This window comes from Rhamphochromis longiceps, linkage group LG2 (genome assembly GCF_057381845.1).
Source record: "Rhamphochromis longiceps isolate RC_006_pf linkage group LG2, R_longiceps_female_GT1.1, whole genome shotgun sequence".
NCBI classification, from domain to species: Eukaryota; Metazoa; Chordata; class Actinopteri; order Cichliformes; family Cichlidae; genus Rhamphochromis; species Rhamphochromis longiceps.
In genome coordinates this window covers 10,443,608-10,465,324 of record NC_140558.1, presented here as the reverse complement: position 1 = coordinate 10,465,324, position 21,717 = coordinate 10,443,608, and the positions used below count along the sequence as shown (strand labels likewise).

Sequence of the window (21,717 nt, the reverse complement as noted above, 5' to 3'; positions counted from 1 at the left end):
TCTAACAACAGCTGATCAAGCTTAAACGTGCAGCTGTTGTTTAGTGCTACATCCACTGGTTTCTTCTTTCTGGCGCAAAGTGGGCGATAAACAAACAAGAGAGCCGATCAGCTGATCATTGATCAGTTTCATGATTGAAGTAGAAACAGGAGAGGGAGGGGAGACAATGAGAGAAGAAGAGGCAGCTGTGCAGCGTAACGACAGAATAACTCCAGTTTTGTGTCTTTTCCATTCTAGCTGAAGTACGGGACAAACTTTGTTTCTTTTCAGCTCAATACGACACGCGTAATATTTTCTCTGAATACGGGACAATTCCGTTTTTTACGGGACGGTTGGCAACTCTACTAATTAACCTTATGAATAAAATGAAGTTCACTATCAGTAACATCAAAGCTTTGGGATCTTTTAAACATCATTAGGCGCGTTGGTGCTGTCTGTCCTGTCTGTGAGCGCAGAACAAGCTCACAAAGCAGCAGCTCGGGGATGAATGACGTCACACACATGAGTCCTCTGTCGGAATATAGGAAAACACGGACATTCTTATCAATCTCAAAAATACCCCCGGACGCCCCTCACAGAACGTAAAAAGAGGACATGTCCGGGGAAAAGAGGACGGTTGGTCACCCTATTCTTCATTATACTAAAAATCAGCAGCAAAACAAATCCCAGAGTTTGTCAAGATGAGAGGTCAACCTTTTTCTGGTTTTTTGCGCATACACTTTGTAGTTAAACCTAAAAGGTGATGGGAGACTCGCATGCTAGGCAAGTGTACATTGGCTCTGCTTTCACTATTCTAAGATCAGTCATAAGCCAAGATTTCTTCGGAGCTACTTTTCGCCAACAGACAAGCTTCTATGATTTATTATTGTAACAGATATGTTTTCTCTTACTGACTACTTTGGCCAACATTTGTGATGTAGAGGAGTTAGAGTACAGAAGAACTTTTTTCTGCTAAAAATAAAAGAAGTTATTCAGGTGTGACACCAGATATGAAAGAAAACCGGTTGGGATATTCAGGAACAAGCCAGGAACCACCAAGGCTCAAATCTGCCATGACCTGGAAGCTGCTGGAACACCAGCACTGTCCACATTGAAGCCAGTTTTACATCGCCATGGACTGTGAGGATGTCGACCAAGAACGAAGCTCCTGCTACAAAACTGACACATTCAAGCTTTACTGAAATGTGTGGCTGCCCACACGAACAAGCCAAATGTCTCCTGGAGAAAAGTTTGATTGTCAGACAAGACAAAGAATGTTTGGCCACAATGACAAGAGGTAAGGTTGCAGGAGTAAAGGTGATTCTTTCAAACCTTAGAACACTGTACTTGGTGTCAAGCATGGTGGTGGTAGCATCATGCTTTCGGGCTGTTTTACTGCCAGTGGTACTGGTACATTACACAAAGTGGATGGAACAATGAAGGAGGAGGACTACCTCCAAATTCTTCAACTGATTCTTCAAGCTGCTTTTTCTGGCTTTTAAACGTCCTCGGCACACTTTTCCTCCTTTAGCTCCACGGCATGTTTTTTTTTTTCTTAGCTCATGTTCCCTTGTTTTCGGTGAAGTGCAGCTCTTCACAGCTGAGAGCCGTCGCAGGCTAAATGTACTTCCTCTTCTGCTCGGCTGTATTCCATATGCTTCATCATTAAAAGTGCGGCTGCTGTAAGGAGTCATGTATAAATGTTGAATCGCAGCGGCGTGCGGTGGCACTCCAGAGACGACAGATGTTAGTGCAGAGACAATTAATTAACAAGCGAAGGAAACCCAGGGGGGACGGCGGGGACAGTTTGGACGTCATGGTCACGGAGATCTGGTTCTGATCCTGTTCTGATCGAGTGGATCCGCCTGCAGTATTTTTTCTAACTTCCAACGCCACCACAACACAGATCAGATAATTTTAGATTTCAGAATTTATCAGTTAAGGGTGAAAAATAACAATATAACCTCAGACATGTGACATGGGTGTTTTGTTAGCAAATGAAAACTTAAACAAAAGAAACTTTGGTTGGATAATAAGACTTTCCACATTTTCAAATGCAATTAAATGATTAAACAGTTATAGATTTTATCTTAATAATAAATTATAATAAATAAAATAAGATATCCCTTAATGGGAACCTTAAAGTGAACTCATCATGCTCATTTCAAACTCTAATCTCTAAATAAAACTCAGCTGAACTGAGTGTCTTGATACCTGTGCTCTGTTAGAGTAGCTCTGCGTTGCCCTTTATATTTAATTATTTCTTTTACTTTCTTTTACTTCTCTGCAAAGTTTCATGACATTCAGACTGCAGACAGGTCAAGGACCCTGAAAACACTTCTGAGGAACAACTCCAATAAAGCTCACTTAAAGTTTCAACATTTGCTCCCTGAATGTTCAGTGACCTCCATCACCTCCCATCCACCTCCCGTCCTCCACCATCGGACAGATGCGAGCGCTCCTGCAGTGCCGAATGCACGCTGAGCTGAGCGGAGTGTCGCTGATGGCGAGGCACATAATCGGCGTCCTGCATTACATCATAAGTAACCACAGCTGCAGGAAGTTTCAGGTCCTGACAGGAGAGGAGCCATTTATCAGAGACCACCACAGACCATGTGGACTGGATGAAGAAGGTGGCCCCACTGCTGCTCAGCATCACCTATTATTTTAACATCATGTAGCTGCGCACACACACAGACACACAGTTTGTCAGGGCTCATGTTTCTGCAAAGGAAACCACATTTCCCATCAGCCCTTTTGTTCATTACCTGGTGCTTACTGTGAGTGTTTTTACCATGATTTTGATACTTTTTGTGTCATCAACATGAACAGTCACCATGTGTCACGACACATCAGCAACAGCAGACTGAGCACAGAACCATGTGCTGTATTATTAATGTTTATGTTTATTACACTCACTCAGGTGCCACACACAGACTGTATGTAATAGATGGACCTGATGAGGTCATAAGCGTGGGGTAGGCAGGATGTGGCCAAATGTGACATCTGGCCTCTGTCAGGTTTACCTGTGGCTGAGATGAAGCAGCCAGACTTACCACAAGTCAACACCTTAAGAAGGCCAAATTTAGCCCAAAATGCAGGTGTGCGTGACATCAGGGCTAAACCCTTTAACCAATAAGATGTATGCGTGCTTGTTTCTGTTCGTACCTGATAGTTAACTGATGATTAACTCATCATCCTATACATGGAATCCTGAGTGATGTTTAAGTCGTGTGATTACAGTTGAGTTTCTTGAGTAACACCTTATTTGGTGTGGATTTCTGTGCATAGGTTAGGTGGAGAGATTATAATTGTACCTGCTCTTCTCATTGTTTTTAATCTAGTCCAGCTGAAACTGCAGACAGAATGCACTTCCACAGACTTTCTTCTGATAGGCTGGCTCACACAACCAGGAGGTTTGTCCAGTAGGTGGGTGGGGCTTCTGTGCCTGAGAGGATTTATGAGCTGTGTCCACACTTGAAATTACATAGTGACCATAATAGCCACTGGAAGTGAGCGGAACTTTTCTCAACATCTAGGCGAGTGATTGGAACGACTACCAACAAGGGACGATCTGATTTCCTCGTGTCAGCATTGTTCCCACATCATCATAATTAATGTTGTTCCAGGTTCAACATTGCAAGTGACCAATCACCTTCTTGTGACGTCATTCCTTTGCGACTTCGAAATACCCGCCTTCGAGTATTTCGAAATACAAGTGAAGAAGCGAAAAACCGCCGCCTGTCCGCCGAATTTGAAGTCAATTCGCCTGTCCGCCGAATTTGAAGTCAATTTAGGATACTTTCCTTTAATAAACGGTAAGCATTATACATATGTTCCTCACTTGGCTTGCTGTTTGTTTGCTAGCGATAGGCTACTTGACGACAGCATTAGCTAACCAGTGTTCTCTAGACCAGCGTTCCCCAACTTTTTGGGTGTTTCGTGGCCCGGGGGTTGGGTCAGGCAAAATTGCAGTAGCTTCCCTGATCATTTTACAAACATAAGTGAAGAGAATCTGGACTAAAAGGCCTAGACTTATGGTTGTGTGCTGAATCTATGAATCAAACTATCACCTGGAAACATAATTAACTGGTCCATAGCTGTGAAACTGGACATGAGTTCTTGATTCTATGGAGATTAACAGTAATCCAGAAATTTACAAATTTGTCCCAGGGACATCGCGTAGATGTTGTCCCTGGGACATCGCGTAGATGTTGTCCCTGGGACATCGCGTAAATGTTGTCCCTGGGACATCATGTAGAAGTTGCCCTGGGACATCGTGTAGATGTTGTCCCTGGGACATCATGTTAAAGTTGCCAGAGACATACCATATGAAAGTTTAGCTTCTTTTAGCCCCTGTTTGTTTTATATTATTTTATATATATATTTTTTTAATATTATATTTAATATTTACATTGTATTGCAAAAAACCCCAAAACAAGTTAAAATGAATTAATGACTATTGACTAATTAAACCTTCGTTATTTTTCCACCAGAAATGGACGACATAATTAGAAGAAGTGTTCTGAATGACGAAAAAAAAAGAACTGGAAAAGACACACAACTTTGTGTGCATGTGTCACAATGCCAGGAGGACCCATTCAGTGTTGTGTTAGAAAAATTGAACTCATTAACCCTTCATGGACATTATAAATGTTTAAATGTTGCCTCAGGTAAAGACAGGAAAAGAGACTATTACAAATTCAACTGCATCAGAGCTGGGGAAAAAAGTCGAAACAGCTACAGAGCAGTGGGCTGTAAGGCCTATGTTTCATTTAAAGTACTCAAATGTTGGAAAGACCACACAGTCATCGTGCAGCGTACATATGATAAGCATGATGGGCATGATCCTTCGGACCCAAAAGACGCACATTTCAACAATATTTCCAGTGATTTGAGGAGGAAGATTGAGGAACTGCTTTCCCTTGGAACTAAGCCAGCCATCATACTAACCGAATGTCATAAATGGGCCAAAGAACATGGACACAGAGATCTTCACAACAGAGAGCATTTTGTCACACCACGTGACATTGACAGTGTTAGAACCTGCATGATGAGGAAGAAGCACTTTAACTGTGGAGACAGTCAATGTGTACATACCTTACTTAATGGAAAACATCAAGAACATGTTCTCTTCTATCAACCATACACATCTGACCAAGAACTAATGATTGTTTTGCAGACACCTGTAATGAAATCAAACATGGAGAACTATGCAAAACAGTTAGTATTTGTTGACACCACGCACTGCGTTAACCAGTATTCATTTCCCTTATTCACACTTGTTGTAAGAGATGATCATGGGCATGGAGTCCCTGTGGCCTATGCTATTGTCAGCAACGAAAGTCAGAAAACCCTGGAAACTGTTCTTGGAATAGTTTGTGAGCATTTCCCAACTTCCCCGAGGTAAATAATACATTGACAGCTATTAATTTTGAAATAATTCCTTTTCAAAAAAGTTATAACATGCCAGAATCTAATGCTATAGCTGCAGCATGGGCTGCAAAAAACTTTCCTTTCCAGTTGTTAAAGTTATTCCTATAGGCTGTATGCAGTATTTTATATATCTACTTGTGAGTTGAAATGTTTAATTTGGCATTGAAGTGGCGCTTTGAGATAGCAAAAACATTTTCATACTGTTTAATCTCATTTAGTGTTTTCTTTTTTTCTGTAGAGCATTTATGGTTGACAAAGACTTTGCGGAAATAAATGCTTTGCAGAAGGTTTTTCCAGAGTCAGCTATCCTTCTATGCTGGTACCATGTCTTGCAGGTAAACCACATTGTTTTCTTTTCACGTTGTCTAAGATGCACCTGAAACACATTTTTACAACAGGGTCCTGTTGTTATGATTTGCCTCATTGTGATATTCACCTACTCAGGTTAATGAATATAAAGGGATAAAATGTTGAGTGACTATGTCCATCCATTTAAGACCACAGTGCACTCATCTTCTGGTGGCTGCTTCCCAAAGCTCTTTTTGACATTTAAAAATATGTTTGCCTGGTTGATTTCTGTAATGCACAGGTCCTCTTGTCCAGTGAGTGACAAAGTTATTTTTGGACGTCAGCTTTCTTTTATGCTTTTTGTACAGCTGCTCCTCTGTCTCTCTCTCCAGATTAACTTTTTTTCTCTTACATTCACAGGCTGTTAATCGATGGCTTTCAAAATCAGAGTCCGGGGTCCATGGGCTTTCTAACACCCAAAAGAGAAATGAAATCATTTCTTTCTTTTGTAAGCTGAAAGCTTGCACATCTGTAAGTGTAATTTGTCTATTTCACATTTTGATTTCTTGATTACACTAAGAGCATAATAACTTTCAGTTGCTAAAAAAAGTTACAGAGAGATACAAAATAGATTTTTGAAACAATTTCTAAAACTGGCTTCTTATCTTGCTTATCAAAACAAGTACTTAAGCTGTGCAGAACATCATTGTGTCACCCACTGTGCAGTAGAACTTGTGAGTGGGATTCTTTCACAGACAGATGCTGAAACCAAATATGCTTATAGGTTTAGTGTTCCTTCTTAGCCATTGTAAGGGAAGAAATAATTGCTTCTTAATACAAAAACACGACATATTATTAATAACTTAAAATTCTTAATGTTATTCAATAAAAGGAAAAGGGCTTCAATACATAATATTAAAGATTTCAATAGGTCTGTTAAATGGATTGAAATATATTCTGTTGCATCCAATTCTCTTAGGAGGACGACTTTAAAGCCACATCAGCAGAGTTCTGCCAGACATTTAAGCAATACCCTTTGGTGTGCCAGTATTTTCAGAAGCACTGGGAAGGCATTGGCCACATGTGGTGTGACTACGGCCGTCGCTTCAGTCACGCTCGTTCTGAAACAAACAATGTGATTGAAAGGTATGATTTATTATTTTGACCTCATTCGATTGTATTGCTGAAAAAAAGATATTATGCTTTAATCCAAGAGGCTAAACTGAGTAGGTTCGTCATGTCATTGCCAGAACAGGTTTTAGGCAAATCCTTTAAATTCTAGCAGCGTTTTTTATGTTATCACAACAAAAAACAGAGTAGGTGGATTTGCCTAAATCAGCTAAACCGGCACAGAGCATTCCTTTATAAAAGACGTGTGCAATAGGTATTCCAATTTTTTAAAAAATAATACAGTCTTGATTAAAACTTTAAATTCCTTCAATTACAGTTACTAATCATTTCAAATAACTGTTTTTCAGATTTTTCCACCGCCTGAAATACCAGTTTTTATCTGGCTACAAGAATAGGCGTCTGGATGATCTGATTGAAGTGCTCCTAGGGAAGGCCGACGACTACTTCTCAGTCATAAAAACCCTGCAAGATGTGGGCCGCATGAAAAACAGGTTTGCTGACACCTTGTCTCAAGTTTCAGACTCTGCTTCAAGACTGATGGAAAGTGGTTGGGCTCTTAAAATTACAGTCAAGAACAGCCATGGAGTTAATGCATATCAAGTCCCATCTGAGTCAAGAGAAGACATGGTGTATGTCTGCCCTGTTGAGTCCTACTGCAACTGTACATATGGCTTACGAGGACTTCTTTGCAAGCATCTAGTGTTACTTGCAAAATTAGCAGAGGCTGACAATGACATCTATCCAAACATGGAAACAGACCTTGGCAAGAATTGCAGTGAAAGAAAGGCATTACTTTGTACACTGTGAGGACTTGAAAGTGATAAAAATGCCAAGTTTGTTTGGAAATCTGTGTTTTTTTGCATCAGCTGAAACACTTCAGTGCACTTGTTGTACGTTCTCTCACTATAACACATGTGCTTGCCTGAAGGTGGCTTGTAGCCATTTTAAACAAATGAAAAACTCTCTGAAAAGTCCTCTATCAACTTTGAATGACACTCCTGTAGTTGAAAGCACAGACAAAAAATGCACAGAAGATGCAGTTGGAAAACTAAATGCTGTTTTAGACACAGTTAAACAGTGGGCATTCATTCCAGAGGGTATTACTGCAATGATAGATGAACTGCATACAAATGTCTTAAAAACAAAACAAGTAGGCAAAAGTATATGCCAGTACGAAATAAAGATGACAGATAATGCACGCAAAATTAGGCCATTGTATTCTAGCAAGAAACGTTCGGCCAGCATCGACATTCCAACAGTCTGAAAATGAATGTGAACAGTCGATAACCACTGAAAGAGAGACATCCTCTGGAGAAAATGAAAACCTTTTGGAATACAAAACAAAAAAGAGAAGAGTTAAAGCTAAGTATATGCACAAGTAGACTTTTGTGTGACATTTCAAAGGGACTGCATCCATTACTTCTGTTTATTGAAACCTAAAGCTGAATAGCTGTCTTAACTTTCTGCCAAGGAACAGATGAAAAGAAATTGTTTGGTCTCTCAAGCAGTTGTTATTTATGTGTGTTATTCATTACTTTGGCTTGGTTGCTGTTTTTGATACAAATTCATCTGTGCCCATTGTAATATTTTCATATGTTACTATTTTTATATTGCTATGCATTATAAATAAAGGATTACTTATTACTATTAAAGGTCTGCATTTGTAATTGTTGGTATTATTTATAAAATATGCGCTCTTAAGTTTTTTGCTCCATAAAACGATACCTGTCACTTTTTGGACATAGAGTATCAGCTGTTGAGAATCCTGGCTCATACAAAATAGAAGTAAAAGGTTTCAACATCCAGCCTTTTTATGATTAAATACAAAGTGTAATAACAGAGTTATTGGGGTGTGATTTTGTTAATAGTTAGTCTTAAGTATAAGTTTAATAGTAATGAGTAAGAAAATATAGCCAGAGTAATGGAATGAGACTAACACCTGACCTCACACTGAGATTTGGTATGAAGTGGCATGTTTGTGCTAATGCTGACATTGGGGCTCAGAGTTCCTCTGTGTGTATATATTTGTGAACGTTAACTTGGCTAATGTCCAAGGGTTTGACTGCTTTCCTGTTGGATTGTATCACAAAGAACAGGGATAAGAGCACCAGTGGCCGTGCACACCCTCATATCTCTCCTTCACCCGATCATTAGTGTTGGAAACCGGCATTAGCTCAGAGTAGATTAGACTTCAGTATAGTGCAAGTGATTTGATTTTATGATTATTTGATTCAGTTTTTTCTGTGTTCAAGCTCAATTACTTTAATAAAATATGTTGAATTCAAACAAATAAATAAACAAATAAACTGTGGACATTACCCTTTTAAACCTTTCTGAAACAAGACAGGTAAAAACCAGTGTATAAAAGTTTACATAGGTATAAATAGCTCTAACACTTTACTCCAGCCTGGCGTCCACACATGTGGACATCACATTTTGGGTTATTTAGACCAAAATACTAAATCTTGATCAACAAGTGCCTGATATACAGTTATGAGGACATTATACTGCAACTGTTCTATCGAAATTTCAAATTAATGTCCTCATATGTGGCTCTCATTTTTCTCAGAAACAAAAATTAGGTAAAAAAAACAAAACCTGGTAATTCTTTCTTTTTACATTCATCGGGTTCCAATCGGCCCAAATATCAAAGAGAAATTAAAAATGCATGCCATGGAAGATTTCGGGTCTTAGGGGGTTAAAATGACCAGACCCCTCCGGCCTGTTTTCCAGGCCACTAAATTAAACCCAGTCAATTACCAATTGAACAGAATAAAAACCTACGAGGTCCACTAATAGTCCAAAAGTCCAAATCTTTAATAGAAAAGACAGGCAGAACTCAAACAAACAATAATCCAAACGAGGAGCATATATACACACTGGAAAGTAAATAATTATAAGTTATTAAATCAGACTAATTAAATACAGTAAAACTAATAAGGGAAGACGAACACACGGGAAATAAAAATAACAGTGTAAACATACCAAAACTCAAAATAAAACAGGAAAGCTACTACAAACCGAGTGTGACACAATTACATTCATATTGAAACATATGTGATAATTTTCTTTCTTTGTAGCATTTTTAAGATATGTGTTAGAACAGTCATTATGCTGTTTGGATTAGGAACCAATCATTTTTGCCAAATAGTTAACACAAACTTAGAACAACAATGAACAATTTTCAAGATTCTGATTTACAGAACAAACAAAAGTCACAAAAGGTTTCATTATTTAAGAGACAAGATCAAGTTTTTCACACAGGAATGAAATGACAGAATCCAGTGCAGCGGGGCCAAAGGTGTGTGTCAGCAAACTGAAGGTTGAGGAATCAGTCAGCTCATGTTTAAGATTGTGTTGGATTTTGAGAAGAGTCTGTCTGTTATTAGAAAGTAAGATTAACAATGTTACACCAATAACCCAAATACGGGGAAATGACAAATAATACCAAAAAAGATACAACTTTCATATTGTTTTACTAACTTACTTTGTCATATCAGCACTTGAATGGTCGATGCCTTTACAGACCATGTCTGTTGTGACATCGCAGGCCAATCTTCCGGCAAACCCGAGGGCTAGCTCCCCAGCCTCCTCTTCACTCAGAACACTAAACACTGTTACTTTAGTTTTGGCCTTCTTAGGCCTGTCAAGAATCATTGCGGGCAGTTTGGCTTTACGGCCCTAAAAAAGAAAAAGTGCAAACACCAAAAGAGCAGAGAGAGACACACACACGCGCACAAAGTTAAATGCTTTTGTTTACATGGTGTAATTGTGTATATGTTGCAGCAAATGCACAATTTCCAGCCACATTGTCACTTCATTGATACGAGTAACCCGGATTTATTTCAGGTGACATCAAAATCACGAAATGTATACCTACCCCAATCAAACCTCTGAAAACATGAACTGACATGTTCTCTGCATTGATTCTGCGCTTGATCTCGTCTTCTGTTATTGTGTAGGTTTTCTTTTTTGAGCTTGGTACAGATAAGCGACCATGCACTCTGTAAACTGTACTAGTTCCTTCTGAATCAGTTTGAAATTCTGCATCTGCATCGATCCTGTCAACATCATCAGCAGCAGCATTATCTGTACTCAGACTTGTGCCGTATACTTCTGCTTCTTTTTCGTTGTCTTCAGTCTGTGTACCTTCATCTCTTTCAGTCTGTGTACCTTCATCTCTGACTGTCAGTCTTCCTATCTCACTGTTACTTGTCGATTTGCTGCAGATGTTCTCTCCCTTAGGAACTTTTCCTTTGTCATTCGCTGCCTGATGATTTCCCTGATGACATTCTTCACTGGCTACTTCTATTGCTCCTCCTGTATAGCCACCCACTATGCTGCACAACTCCTTTCCCTCTGCTGTGCTGCACTGTGCTGTTACATAAAGAAGAATGATATAAACAGCACTATATCAATTTAATTGTGAAGAGAAATCCCCACAATACGACACAGTTATGTCTAAAATAGTTTTGTGTAAAAACTGGATCTTGAAACGTCGACTTTAATTACACAGTCCTGGTGTGCAAAGGCAAAATTACGAAAAAAAATTTCACTTTAAACATTTTTGGACATTGTTTAGTTATATTGTGACTTACTCTCACAGAAGATACAGATGCCACAAACAGACTTTGAACAACGCATGTGCTTGTATGCACCACATTTCTGGCACTGCACCTGTGAATTAAAAAAAAAAAAAAAAAGAAGAAGAAATAAACAAACAAAAAACAAATGAACAAAGTCCATTAAATAAACAATCTATATGGCTAAGGACATGTCATAGTGTACCCGGTCTTTGGCTGCAATCACACACCAGCACTGACTGCACTTCCTAGTTCGATCTGCAAAATATAATTTGTTTAAGTACAAGTTACATTTTCCAATGTTAGAGAAAAAGAAGGCGGCTAATTTTATCTTTACCTATTGAGGAAAATAAGTAGCGGCAAAGTCGGGACCTGAGCTTTGTGATTTCAGTGTTGTACTCCTCCACTTGTGTTTTACCGTCAATGAGAGATTGGGCAAACTAATAATTGACGAAGAAGAAAAAAAAAAAAAAGAACAAAAAGAATTAGATTAACAAAGAAATGTTTGTTTGTTTTTAACCCCCCCCCCCCCCCCCCGAGAAAAAAAAAAAAAAACAGAGCAACCAAAGCAAAGCATTACTGCTGAAATGGTTCAATCTACAAAAAAAATTGAGATTTTACCATCCTGCCTCTAAGGCTTTAAAAACTGAATAGGCAAAAATGTAAACATTACTTATATAGGTTAAAGCTATAGTTTTCAGTACCATTATGACATGCACTCCACATGAGTTCCCATCCTGTTGATGTGGGTGGCTCACATGTGACAAGGTCCACTCTCCAGCGCAGCCTCTTGCTGAAGCAAATGAGCTGAGAGATCGCAGTTATTACAAATAAAAAGCATATAGAGAAATCAATAACCACGTTCGGTAATGATTTCAATTAAATTAAATATGTTATGTTAAATATGTTAATTAATTACCTCCAGTTTTTCAACACCGCACTTTTTCTGACCTCCGACTCGCCAAATGAATTCATATAGACTATGGTCCTCTTGGGTATGTCACAAAACTGTTTTGTAAAAAGATGGATATGGTAGGCTTGGGCCTTGAGCTTTCCTAATGAGGGACACTGAAAAGTATCATGCACTAGAGAGAGTGCAAAATCTGTGCAACTTACAAACAAGGTCCAGTGGCTGCCGTTTTCCAGACAGGCTCCAATCAATTTCTCATACATCTGAAAGATGTTTTTCTGGAAATAAAAATAATGTGACAAGTATGTTTTTCTGTCAAGAATGACACTGCAAAACTGCGAAAGCTTGTCAGGTGAGACTTGTAATTAATTCTGCAGATACACAAACATATAGAAAGTGTCATTTTTGGTTTACATTAATTAATTTCTATAGTGTGTACAAAACAAATCAAGACCACAGACTCAACACGCACCACTCAATTTTTGTTGTTCTTTATCAGTTGGCCAAGACAGAAATGTTTTAATCTGTGTGCATTGCTTTTGAACAAGTCTTTACACAGAAAAGGTTTCAGAAAGGTATTTTTCAGGTTCTTCTGACAAGGCTTCAATTTTGGAAAATGCTGTTTGTTTATAGTGGCAACTTATAAACCCTTTGTGATAAGAACATAGTTACCACAGTCCAAGTCATACCTTCAAAAAGTATGCACTTTGTGCTCTTGTGGACCCATCCAAAATTTTTCCAGTAATTTGGCTTGGTATTGGATAAATGTGAGGGAAATTCTATAAAAATAACAAATACACCTATGTTTTCAAATACATTACAAAAAACGTAAACATGCTATGTCATTATGATCAAACAAGCTTTTCAACATACCTCACACTGCAAATAGATTAGGCCATCTATTACCTTATAAAACAAATAAATAAATACATATAAATAAAAACAGAACTAAGGAATACGATTCATTAAGTAAATTGTACAATAAAGTGTATTTAAAGCAGAATTTAACATTAGTTTTATGACAACATAAAAGGATTTTTATGTCAAGAGGTACCTCATCTGAAATGTTAGTCTGGTCAAACAGGGATTTCAAACTTGAAATACCAATAGAGTTTGGTCCAGCTACTCCCACAAGGTAATCTGTGAGAAAGCATATGCTGTAGTCAACAGATATCATTTTCTTTTTGCATGCTGCAACCATCATCCATTTCAGTCTTCTAGGAGCTTTGTCTGGTTGTAGTTCTTTTTTCTCCTCCTCATCTATTAATTAAATTGTTTTCTGACCTTCCTAACTGTTTCCGACCTGTCTTCCCAATGTGATGTTTAAGCAATATATGTATGGTCAGAAGGGGGTGAAATTTTCATTGCAGTTGTACGTGTAACATTGCATGTGATAATAAAAGGCTTGATTGGCTGATTATTCAACATGAGTTGACATTTACCTGACATTGTGAAGGAGTCACAGTTTCTGTAAGGGTGTAAGAACATAACATGTGGATTTGTTATACTTCTTTTTCACAAGTTAATAACAATCAATAATTTTCATTCCATTATTTACAAGCTATCACACGATGTCCCAGGGACAACAATTACACGATGTCCCAGGGACAACATTTACACGATGTCCCAGGGACAACATTTACACGATGTCCCAGGGACAACATCTACACGATGTCCCAGGGACAACATTTACACAATGTCCCAGGGACAACATTTACGCGATGTCCCTTGGACAACATTTACGCGATGTACCAGGACAAATTTGTAAATTTCTGGATTACTGTTAATCTCCATAGAATCAAGAACTCATGTCCAGTTTCACAGCTATGGACCAGTTAATTATGTTTCCAGGTGATAGTTTGATTCATAGATTCAGCACACAACCATAAGTCTAGGCCTTTTAGTCCAGATTCTCTTCACTTATGTTTGTAAAATGATCAGGGAAGCTACTGCAATTTTGCCTGACCCAACCCCCGGGCCACGAAACACCCAAAAAGTTGGGGAACGCTGGTCTAGAGAACACTGGTTAGCTAATGCTGTCGTCAAGTAGCCTATCGCTAGCAAACAAACAGCAAGCCAAGTGAGGAACATATGTATAATGCTTACCGTTTATTAAAGGAAAGTATCCTAAATTGACTTCAAATTCGGCGGACAGGCGAATTGACTTCAAATTCGGCAGACAGGCGGCGGTTTTTCGCTTCTTCACTTGTATTTCGAAATAATCGAAGGCGGGTATTTCGAAGTCGCAAAGGAATGACGTTACAAGAAGGTGATTGGTCACTTGCAATGTTGAACCTGGAACAACATTAATTATGATGATGTGGGAACAATGCTGACACGAGGAAATCAGATCGTCCACCAACAAGAGTGACAAATAACATTGACTGACTTTGTAGCAAATACATTAAAATAGGCAACCAAATCTTGGAATATCTGCAAGTGACTAGTCATCAGCTTCAAACTGAAGTGTGTACCTGTAACTTTGTTAACTGAAAATGTGAATTATGTTGCAGTTTATTGTATTCAGTGTTTTTTTTTCTTATTTCCATTGCCTAACAGATATCTCACCAATATCACCAAACAACTGACTTTTACCTCAACACAGACTCCAACACAAACTCCAAAAGGACAAAAACGATAAGCAGTCTGTTTATAGGACTTTGGCTTAGCTGCTAGCAAGCAAGCTAAAGTTAGCCAGCTAGCGCTATGGTGATTATCAAGCAGTTTGTCTGCGTTAGCAGGTAAGCTAACGTAAGATAATATTAGCCAGAAAAAGAACAGTATTATCTCATGAAGCCTGAAGCTGTGAATGGATAACACTGAATAATTTATTCTAATTCCTGGGCTTTATCTTGTAATGTTGCTAGCTGTTCAAATTACTTGGTCAGCTAACATTAAAAGCTATCACCAGATTGATGCAGCTAGCTGGCTAAATAACGTTAGGGCTACAAAACTGTATCTTAGTCAAAATGCTTGTTAGCTGACTACTCAGATTATTTCCATGACACTAGCTTCATTAATACTGACTTTATCCATCAGTAAATCATGTGGCACAAAGCAAAGAAGTCTAACTAACATTTACTTTTGGCAATTTATGGTAAATGGCCTGCATTTGTATAGCGCTTTACTCAGTCCCTAAGGACCCCAAAGCGCTTTACACTACATTCAGTCATTCACCCATTCACACACTGGCAATGGCAAGCTACGTTGTAGCCACAGCTGCCCTGGGGCACACTGATGATTCCCTTTTTATGTGCAACTTAAAATGTGCACGAAGAGGCTCTTTATTCATTGATCAGGTGGGGAAACTTTTGGGTCAGCTGCAGGAAGTGTCATCAGGATTTTTACTGTCCCAAAGAAGCTTTTACAAATCAAAAAATCCTAATAGTTGTGATGAACTAGTGCAGATGTGTACAAAGGTTGTGTCTTTTTCGCTGTAGTGAAGCTGAGGATCGTCTGCAGCCCACATGCTGCCACCTTCAATGTAACTTGTCACTCCGAATTATCCTTCACCTCTGTGACACGCCGCAGGTTAACAGTCCAACCGTAAAGTGGCGGTGCTAATGCTCAGCAGCTGGCTGCTTTTCTGTGGTTAAATCAGAGTTTACAAGCTGGTAAGTTGAGCTAAGACAAGTGATTAATAAAGACACTGAAACAGAGTCAGAAATCAGTGTGTTTGCAGGCCCCTTGGATCTTTTTCCCAACCCAGAAATAAACATATCACATTTAATCTGTTACAAAAGTACAAATCTGCATTGTGACGCACAAACGAGCTGCTTCATTTGAGATTAAATGCAGCAAAATGAAATAAAGACTACATTTAAGCAGTTGTGTTTCCTCCACAGCCAGCTGGTGTCCGTACGGAGGCTTCGACAGCACGGAGAGGATGTGAGAAACGTGGGAAGCAGAGGGAGATCTCCCGGGACTGACAAAACAACTCCCTAACAAAGGAGATATTAACCCGAGGAGGAATCCCAATCCAGGCCGTTTGAAGCTGACAGTTAATGAGAGTCTGCAAAAATCTGTTTACAGCTCAAACTGCAGCCTGGAATTAAATATTGGACTCTGTATGTGTTTGAGTTTAACTTGACATCTTTCTTTCTTTTTTAACTGAAATGATCTAAAGTTGAAGTAAAAAAAGAAAAAACAAAGATGCTGACAATGGGGTCTGATAGTGGTGATTTAAATTTGTTCCATAGTCAGTAGTTTTGGACAGATTATCGTGACCTTGGGGGCTGGACATAAATTTGTCATGGGAGAAAAAAAAGAAGGGATAGCAGATGAGGAGAAGAAAGAAAGGAGAGGATGGGAAATAAGAAATAGGAAAATTCCAGGGGAAAGAAAATCAGGGAAGATGGAATGAAGGAAAAAGAAAGTTAGGAAAGAAACACAAAATTGGAAATGATTAAAGGTTGAAGAAAAGAAGAATACAAAGGCAGGAATTTTGTCCCGTTATAAATGATAGTAGGCATAGTTGTCTTATGGATGAATTTGAAGCAGTTTTATCTGAAACGGTTCAGATGTTTAATCTATTGCTTTCTGAGCATTGATTTGTTTGTTTTAGTGTCCCTGAACATGATTTTTTTTCCTTTTAAAAGGCAAAAAACCCATAAAACTACACTTAGAAATACCCAGTTTTGAGTCTTACATGTCACAGTTTTTTACACTTAATTTGTAATAAAAAGATTTTAATTCTACAAATTAATTGTACAAATGTGTGTTCCTCACTCCTCCGTCAATCGCCACCTTACCGTGCCGATTGGTTTATGTGTCCCAATGATCGTGGAGGCTAAATTTCCCCCCAACAGAAGACTACATCACTCTTTGAAAAAACCGAAACCCAAACAGCCGTTAGTGATATTTCAGATGTGACAGCAGGAATTTTAAAGCCTCCTGAGGGACAAAAAAATTGAATTATAAAGCATTCAAATTATTGTCTTTCTTACAAACAGACTTCCCAAAAGTTGAATCAAGTCTATGTTAAACAACATCTTAAGCCTGGATTCTTTGTAATGACCAGCAGAGGGCGACACATTTGGTTGTAAAAAAAAAAGTCTGGGTGTGTAGAAATCTGTATGAAAATGGCTATCTACCTCTCTTTATTCATGAGCTCAGGATTCACTGTCTTGATGAATTTATGAGCTTAGTTCCAAATCTTCTTTAATACAGTGTGACGTTCACTTTGGCTCCATCAGTATTAAAAAGGACAATAAAACAGGCGATGATTTAAGGTGAGGCTAACCTTTGATCCAGATCTATCACTTGCTTATGACATCAGGTTTCAGAACACCAAGACAATAACTGTCAAAACATTAAGTTCAACTTAAAAAAGTCTCAAAATAAAGCGTGACTTTGCGCACCAATGTGGCGTTATCCATGTTTTTTTATTAAGTTGGTCACCAGGCTCATTCTACATATAAGCATGATTGTTTTCAGTGTAAAAGAAATGTTCAAAGCAAAACCTGCAAGTTTTTTTGTTTGTTTTGTTTACAGATCCACAGGATGTAAAAAGACAGAAATTTTTGTTATTAACTCTTTTTATTATTTTTACTTGACTCAGGCTGCTTTCCCATCCCTTCCTCAACCCTGGATGTTTTTATTCTCGCTGTATGCATTCATGTCATAACTAATAAAACAGTCTATCAGACTCTGGAAGGTGACAGAGGCAAACAGGCGGTTTGTTTGGCAGCAGGCTCGACTCCCGGCTGAATATTCATCAGCACCACCTGCCCTCCTGCATGGTTTTTAACAGCAGCTTCAAAGCCACGGCCACAGTGTATGTTGGCTTCTTGTTCAGAGGACTTTATCCCTGCTTCGTCGGCCCTCACAGCGACCTCCGGTGGCCTGAACAGCTTTGAAGGCCTTCTACACGATGGTGCAGTCGTCCTTCGCTGGCTGTCTGCAGCTCCTCTAAACGAGGTCCTCTTCCATCCAGAGAGCCATCTATCAGGATGAAACAAATGAGTCATTACGGCAGCTTTCAGAGCGTCCCGGCAAGGCTAATTCTGCTCTTCTCCTGAAACGTGTGGGAGTTTTTAATATTGTGGAGAGGAGAAGAAGGTGTCATCCTGGGACCAGTTTGGCTTTTCATCAATCTGCCATTTCCTTTTCTTTCCTTTTTTTTTGGGGGGGGGGGGGGGGGGGGGGGGTTGTTATTTTTCTCCCTCTCGCCTACACTGAGTGAGAAACAGCAATACAAAGACCCAGAACAAAGCGGCTTTTTTATTGTACTCCACTTAAAAAATCAGCTCTTGTTGTGCTGAAATCTCAAAGGAAACTTGGACTTGAGAGAGGTGGATGTTTTTCCAATAAAAGCTCTGGGAATATTATGAAATCTCTTTGTTATGCACGTCAAAGTTTTGCTCGTTTTTCAAAGTTAGAGCATATTTTGTAAAAGAAAAGGTTCTCATCAGCTAGTAACTTAAAAGAAACCAGATCTTGCTCCTTTAATAACAAAGTGATATCCTCTCAGTAAAGCAGGCAGACATGAAACTAAACCATTAGCTGCAAATGTAAATCATCAGTTTGTGAGCTAAAATAGCAGAAAACATTCCTGTGCAATGCTACAAACAGACAAACTGAAAAATGTGTTGACATACACAACAAATGCAAAATACATGTAGGTCACATTAGCTAATAATGCTGGCTGTTTAACCTTTTAGCAAATGTAAGTGAAAGTTTATGAGCTGAAACAGTAATAAATAATCTTAAAAATAAAACTTAGAAAACCCTAAATAATAACTGGGTTTAGCTGGTTAAACAGTTTATCAAACACTGCTTTGGTTTATATTGGCTAAGTGGTTAGTTTTGGTCCATGTTAGCTAATAGTTTGGAGGCATGTAAAAGTAAAAGCTTAGTTACTTAGCTTTTAAGTAAAGGCTTAGTTTTGATTTTTGTCAGCTAACTTCTTCACTTTTGTTTAGGTTACCTGAAAGAACATAATGGGGGTGTCCAAATTCATGGGCTGCATCCTCTTGAGGCCGCATTTGTAGGCCGATTGCATCACAGCGATGCGACGAAGGCTGTCCAAATTATTAGACTCCTCTGAATGCAGCTGACAAATGCGTCCTCCTTTTCCCCGAATTAGAAGGAAGGGTCGGGTGTATCCTTCGTGGGCTTCCATATCCCAGAATTCATAGTGTGGCCTAGCCGATTACAGTTTCCAACAATGGCTAAGTTTTTAATATTACTCTTATGACTCTTTCTGGGTCACAAAATAAACTTTTAACACATTTTCAGGCGAGAAAGTAGCTGTGTAAACATCAAATATCTGTTCGGTTTATCAAGGTATCGCATATTTGCAAAAGTGCTCCGACATTTTCGGAGACGTCTGCTACCCACCAGCTGGATAGCTAGCCAGGGGCTCGAGGATCACTAGAGCTGCCGAGAACGGCAAACTCTCGGCACATCATTTTCAGATCACCGTGGCCTTTCGCTATTCAGGTTAAACGTAATATATAAGTCATTTAGACAACCTAAAAATGTTATTGTTTGGCTTTTTTCAGTGTTTTGTTTGTTCGTGAGTAAATCGGTTTGGCTGAGATTAAAGTTATTAGATTAGATTAGATAAAATAAAACTGTATTAATCCCCCGGGTGGGTTCCTCCTTGGTTTTCACACAGCTGAATAAACGTCTAACAGAAAACTAATTAAACAGAAGTGTGAGATGGTCGAGAATTTACGCCAGTGTCCTGTTATATTTTAGATAGCAAGGAACAAACGGCCGAGTTTATTAAACTCCACCGAGACAGCGGTGACGCAAATCAGAAGGCTAGACCGTCCAATTCCACAGCTGTTTACTTCCAGCCTACCCGACCTTCTGAGGACCCGGCCCACGTAGACCGTGAAGGCCGGGTCCTCAGGAGGATGCAGCCCATGAATTTGGACACGACTAATCATTCCATTTCAGTTTACATTAGCTAACAGCAATGGTTTACAAGTTGTAGTTTACAGAAGTTGTAGTTTCCCACAGTTTTATTGTATAATATCAATAAGGGCTATTTAATCTATTCTACATTAGCTAATGTTTTAATTTTTCTTAATTCTCAGTTTTGGTATATTCTAGAAAACAAATAATTTGTAGTTTACTTTAGCTAACCCTTTCTTTCTTTAGTTTTGTTAGCTAACCATTATTTTCTATTTACGGTTAGCAAAAAGCTTAGATTTGTTTTTTGTTGGTTAACTAATCAGTTTTAATTTATGTTAGCTAACTTCTTATAACTTTTATATAACCTAAAAGTGTGGTTTTTGTTTACATTAGCTAACTACTAAGTTGAGGTTTATGTAAACAAGTGTTCTACTTTCAGATTTAGTTTATGTTGTTTTTTGTTTGGTAAACGCTTAGTTAATGTTTTTGTTAGTTAACTAGTTATTTTTGATTTATATTAGCTAACTGGTTTAGTAGAGGAGATTTTACACTTGTAATTTTGAGTCAGATCACAAAGGTCTGACCTGAACTTGTTAAAGGTCTCATGTTAATCTCAGCTGAAACACAGTCCACATGTCAGCTCCTCCATCTTCATTACCATAATGCCTCAGTTATCACTGTGGACCAACTAATGTTTAACAGTTGCCTTTATATTTAAAAATGCATGAATTAAAACAAATGTTTGTAGCGTGATAGGGCGAATGTCCATGTTTAAGAAAACATGTCGACACAACTGGAGAACATCAGTAACACGAGGAGGAGGAGGAGACGCTTCACTTCACCTTCCTCTGTTTCCTCTCACCGAGAGAAGGATTATATAAAGAATGACTTCCATCTGGACGGAGATGTGTGCGTGTGTTTGTGTGTGTGTGTCTTTGTGTGTGTGCGTTTGGGGATTTCTTTCCCTCTAAAACATCTGGAGAAACAATCTGCTGTAAATAAGCAGCACCGATTCGCTGCCACCCGATAAATAAAAAGAGAAGAAGAAGAGGCAGCAGCCAGTTTGTGCTGAATCTACAAACACACACACACACACACACACACACACACACACACACACACACACACACACACACACAGGCATACATTGTTTTCCTCATGTGCTGACAGACATGATGGATACAGACCAACACACACACATGCAGTGCTGCTGTTAGTCATGTAGTGTGTGTGCAGGCAGCAGTTTATCCACACAGAAAACACATTTCTGCCTCAGTGTTTTCCAGACGATTCTCTGTACGAACACGACATCATGTTCGTGTCTGTGTGCGTGAAGCTGAATTAAACTCGCTGGTGTGGATCCATTTCACACTGAAGCGCTGTGTGAGAGGGATGCAGGGAAAAACACCAGCAGAAACATGGAGCTGTGTCTGCTTTCAGTCACGATTCAAACATGTAGTATTTTGTCCCAGCTGTATATGAGTGCTGATCATATTAGATTTTTTTTTTAAAGATAAAATATAT

At 38.8% G+C, this 21,717-nt stretch overlaps 2 protein-coding genes across 3 annotated transcripts; one reads left to right on the top strand and one right to left on the bottom strand.

Annotated features, from left to right (window-relative positions):
* Positions 1–3,639: 3,639 nt before the first annotated feature.
* On the top strand, positions 3,640–8,486 carry LOC146677005 (uncharacterized). Of its 2 annotated transcripts, XM_085417550.1 has the most exons (6): positions 3,640–3,797; positions 4,476–5,385; positions 5,654–5,750; positions 6,124–6,234; positions 6,683–6,849; positions 7,182–8,486. In XM_085417550.1, the coding sequence occupies exons 2-6, from the start codon at positions 4,478–4,480 to the stop codon at positions 7,639–7,641; spliced, it is 1,743 nt and encodes a 580-aa protein (XP_085273676.1). In that variant the 5' UTR covers positions 3,640–3,797; positions 4,476–4,477; the 3' UTR covers positions 7,642–8,486. The 2 variants fall into 2 exon arrangements, with proteins under 2 accessions (XP_085273676.1, XP_085273683.1); XM_085417557.1 differs by lacking the exon at positions 4,476–5,385 and having other exon boundaries at positions 3,672–3,797.
* A 1,142-nt stretch (positions 8,487–9,628) lies between these two features.
* Positions 9,629–13,588, bottom strand: LOC146677004 (uncharacterized). The gene is made up of 12 exons (XM_085417540.1): positions 13,382–13,588; positions 13,201–13,233; positions 13,017–13,106; positions 12,534–12,605; positions 12,337–12,425; positions 12,122–12,224; positions 11,755–11,857; positions 11,623–11,675; positions 11,433–11,511; positions 10,715–11,211; positions 10,322–10,515; positions 9,629–10,213 (listed from the first exon to the last, which is right to left on the bottom strand). The coding sequence occupies exons 1-12, from the start codon at positions 13,529–13,531 to the stop codon at positions 10,069–10,071; spliced, it is 1,608 nt and encodes a 535-aa protein (XP_085273666.1). The 5' UTR covers positions 13,532–13,588; the 3' UTR covers positions 9,629–10,068.
* Positions 13,589–21,717: the final 8,129 nt, after the last annotated feature.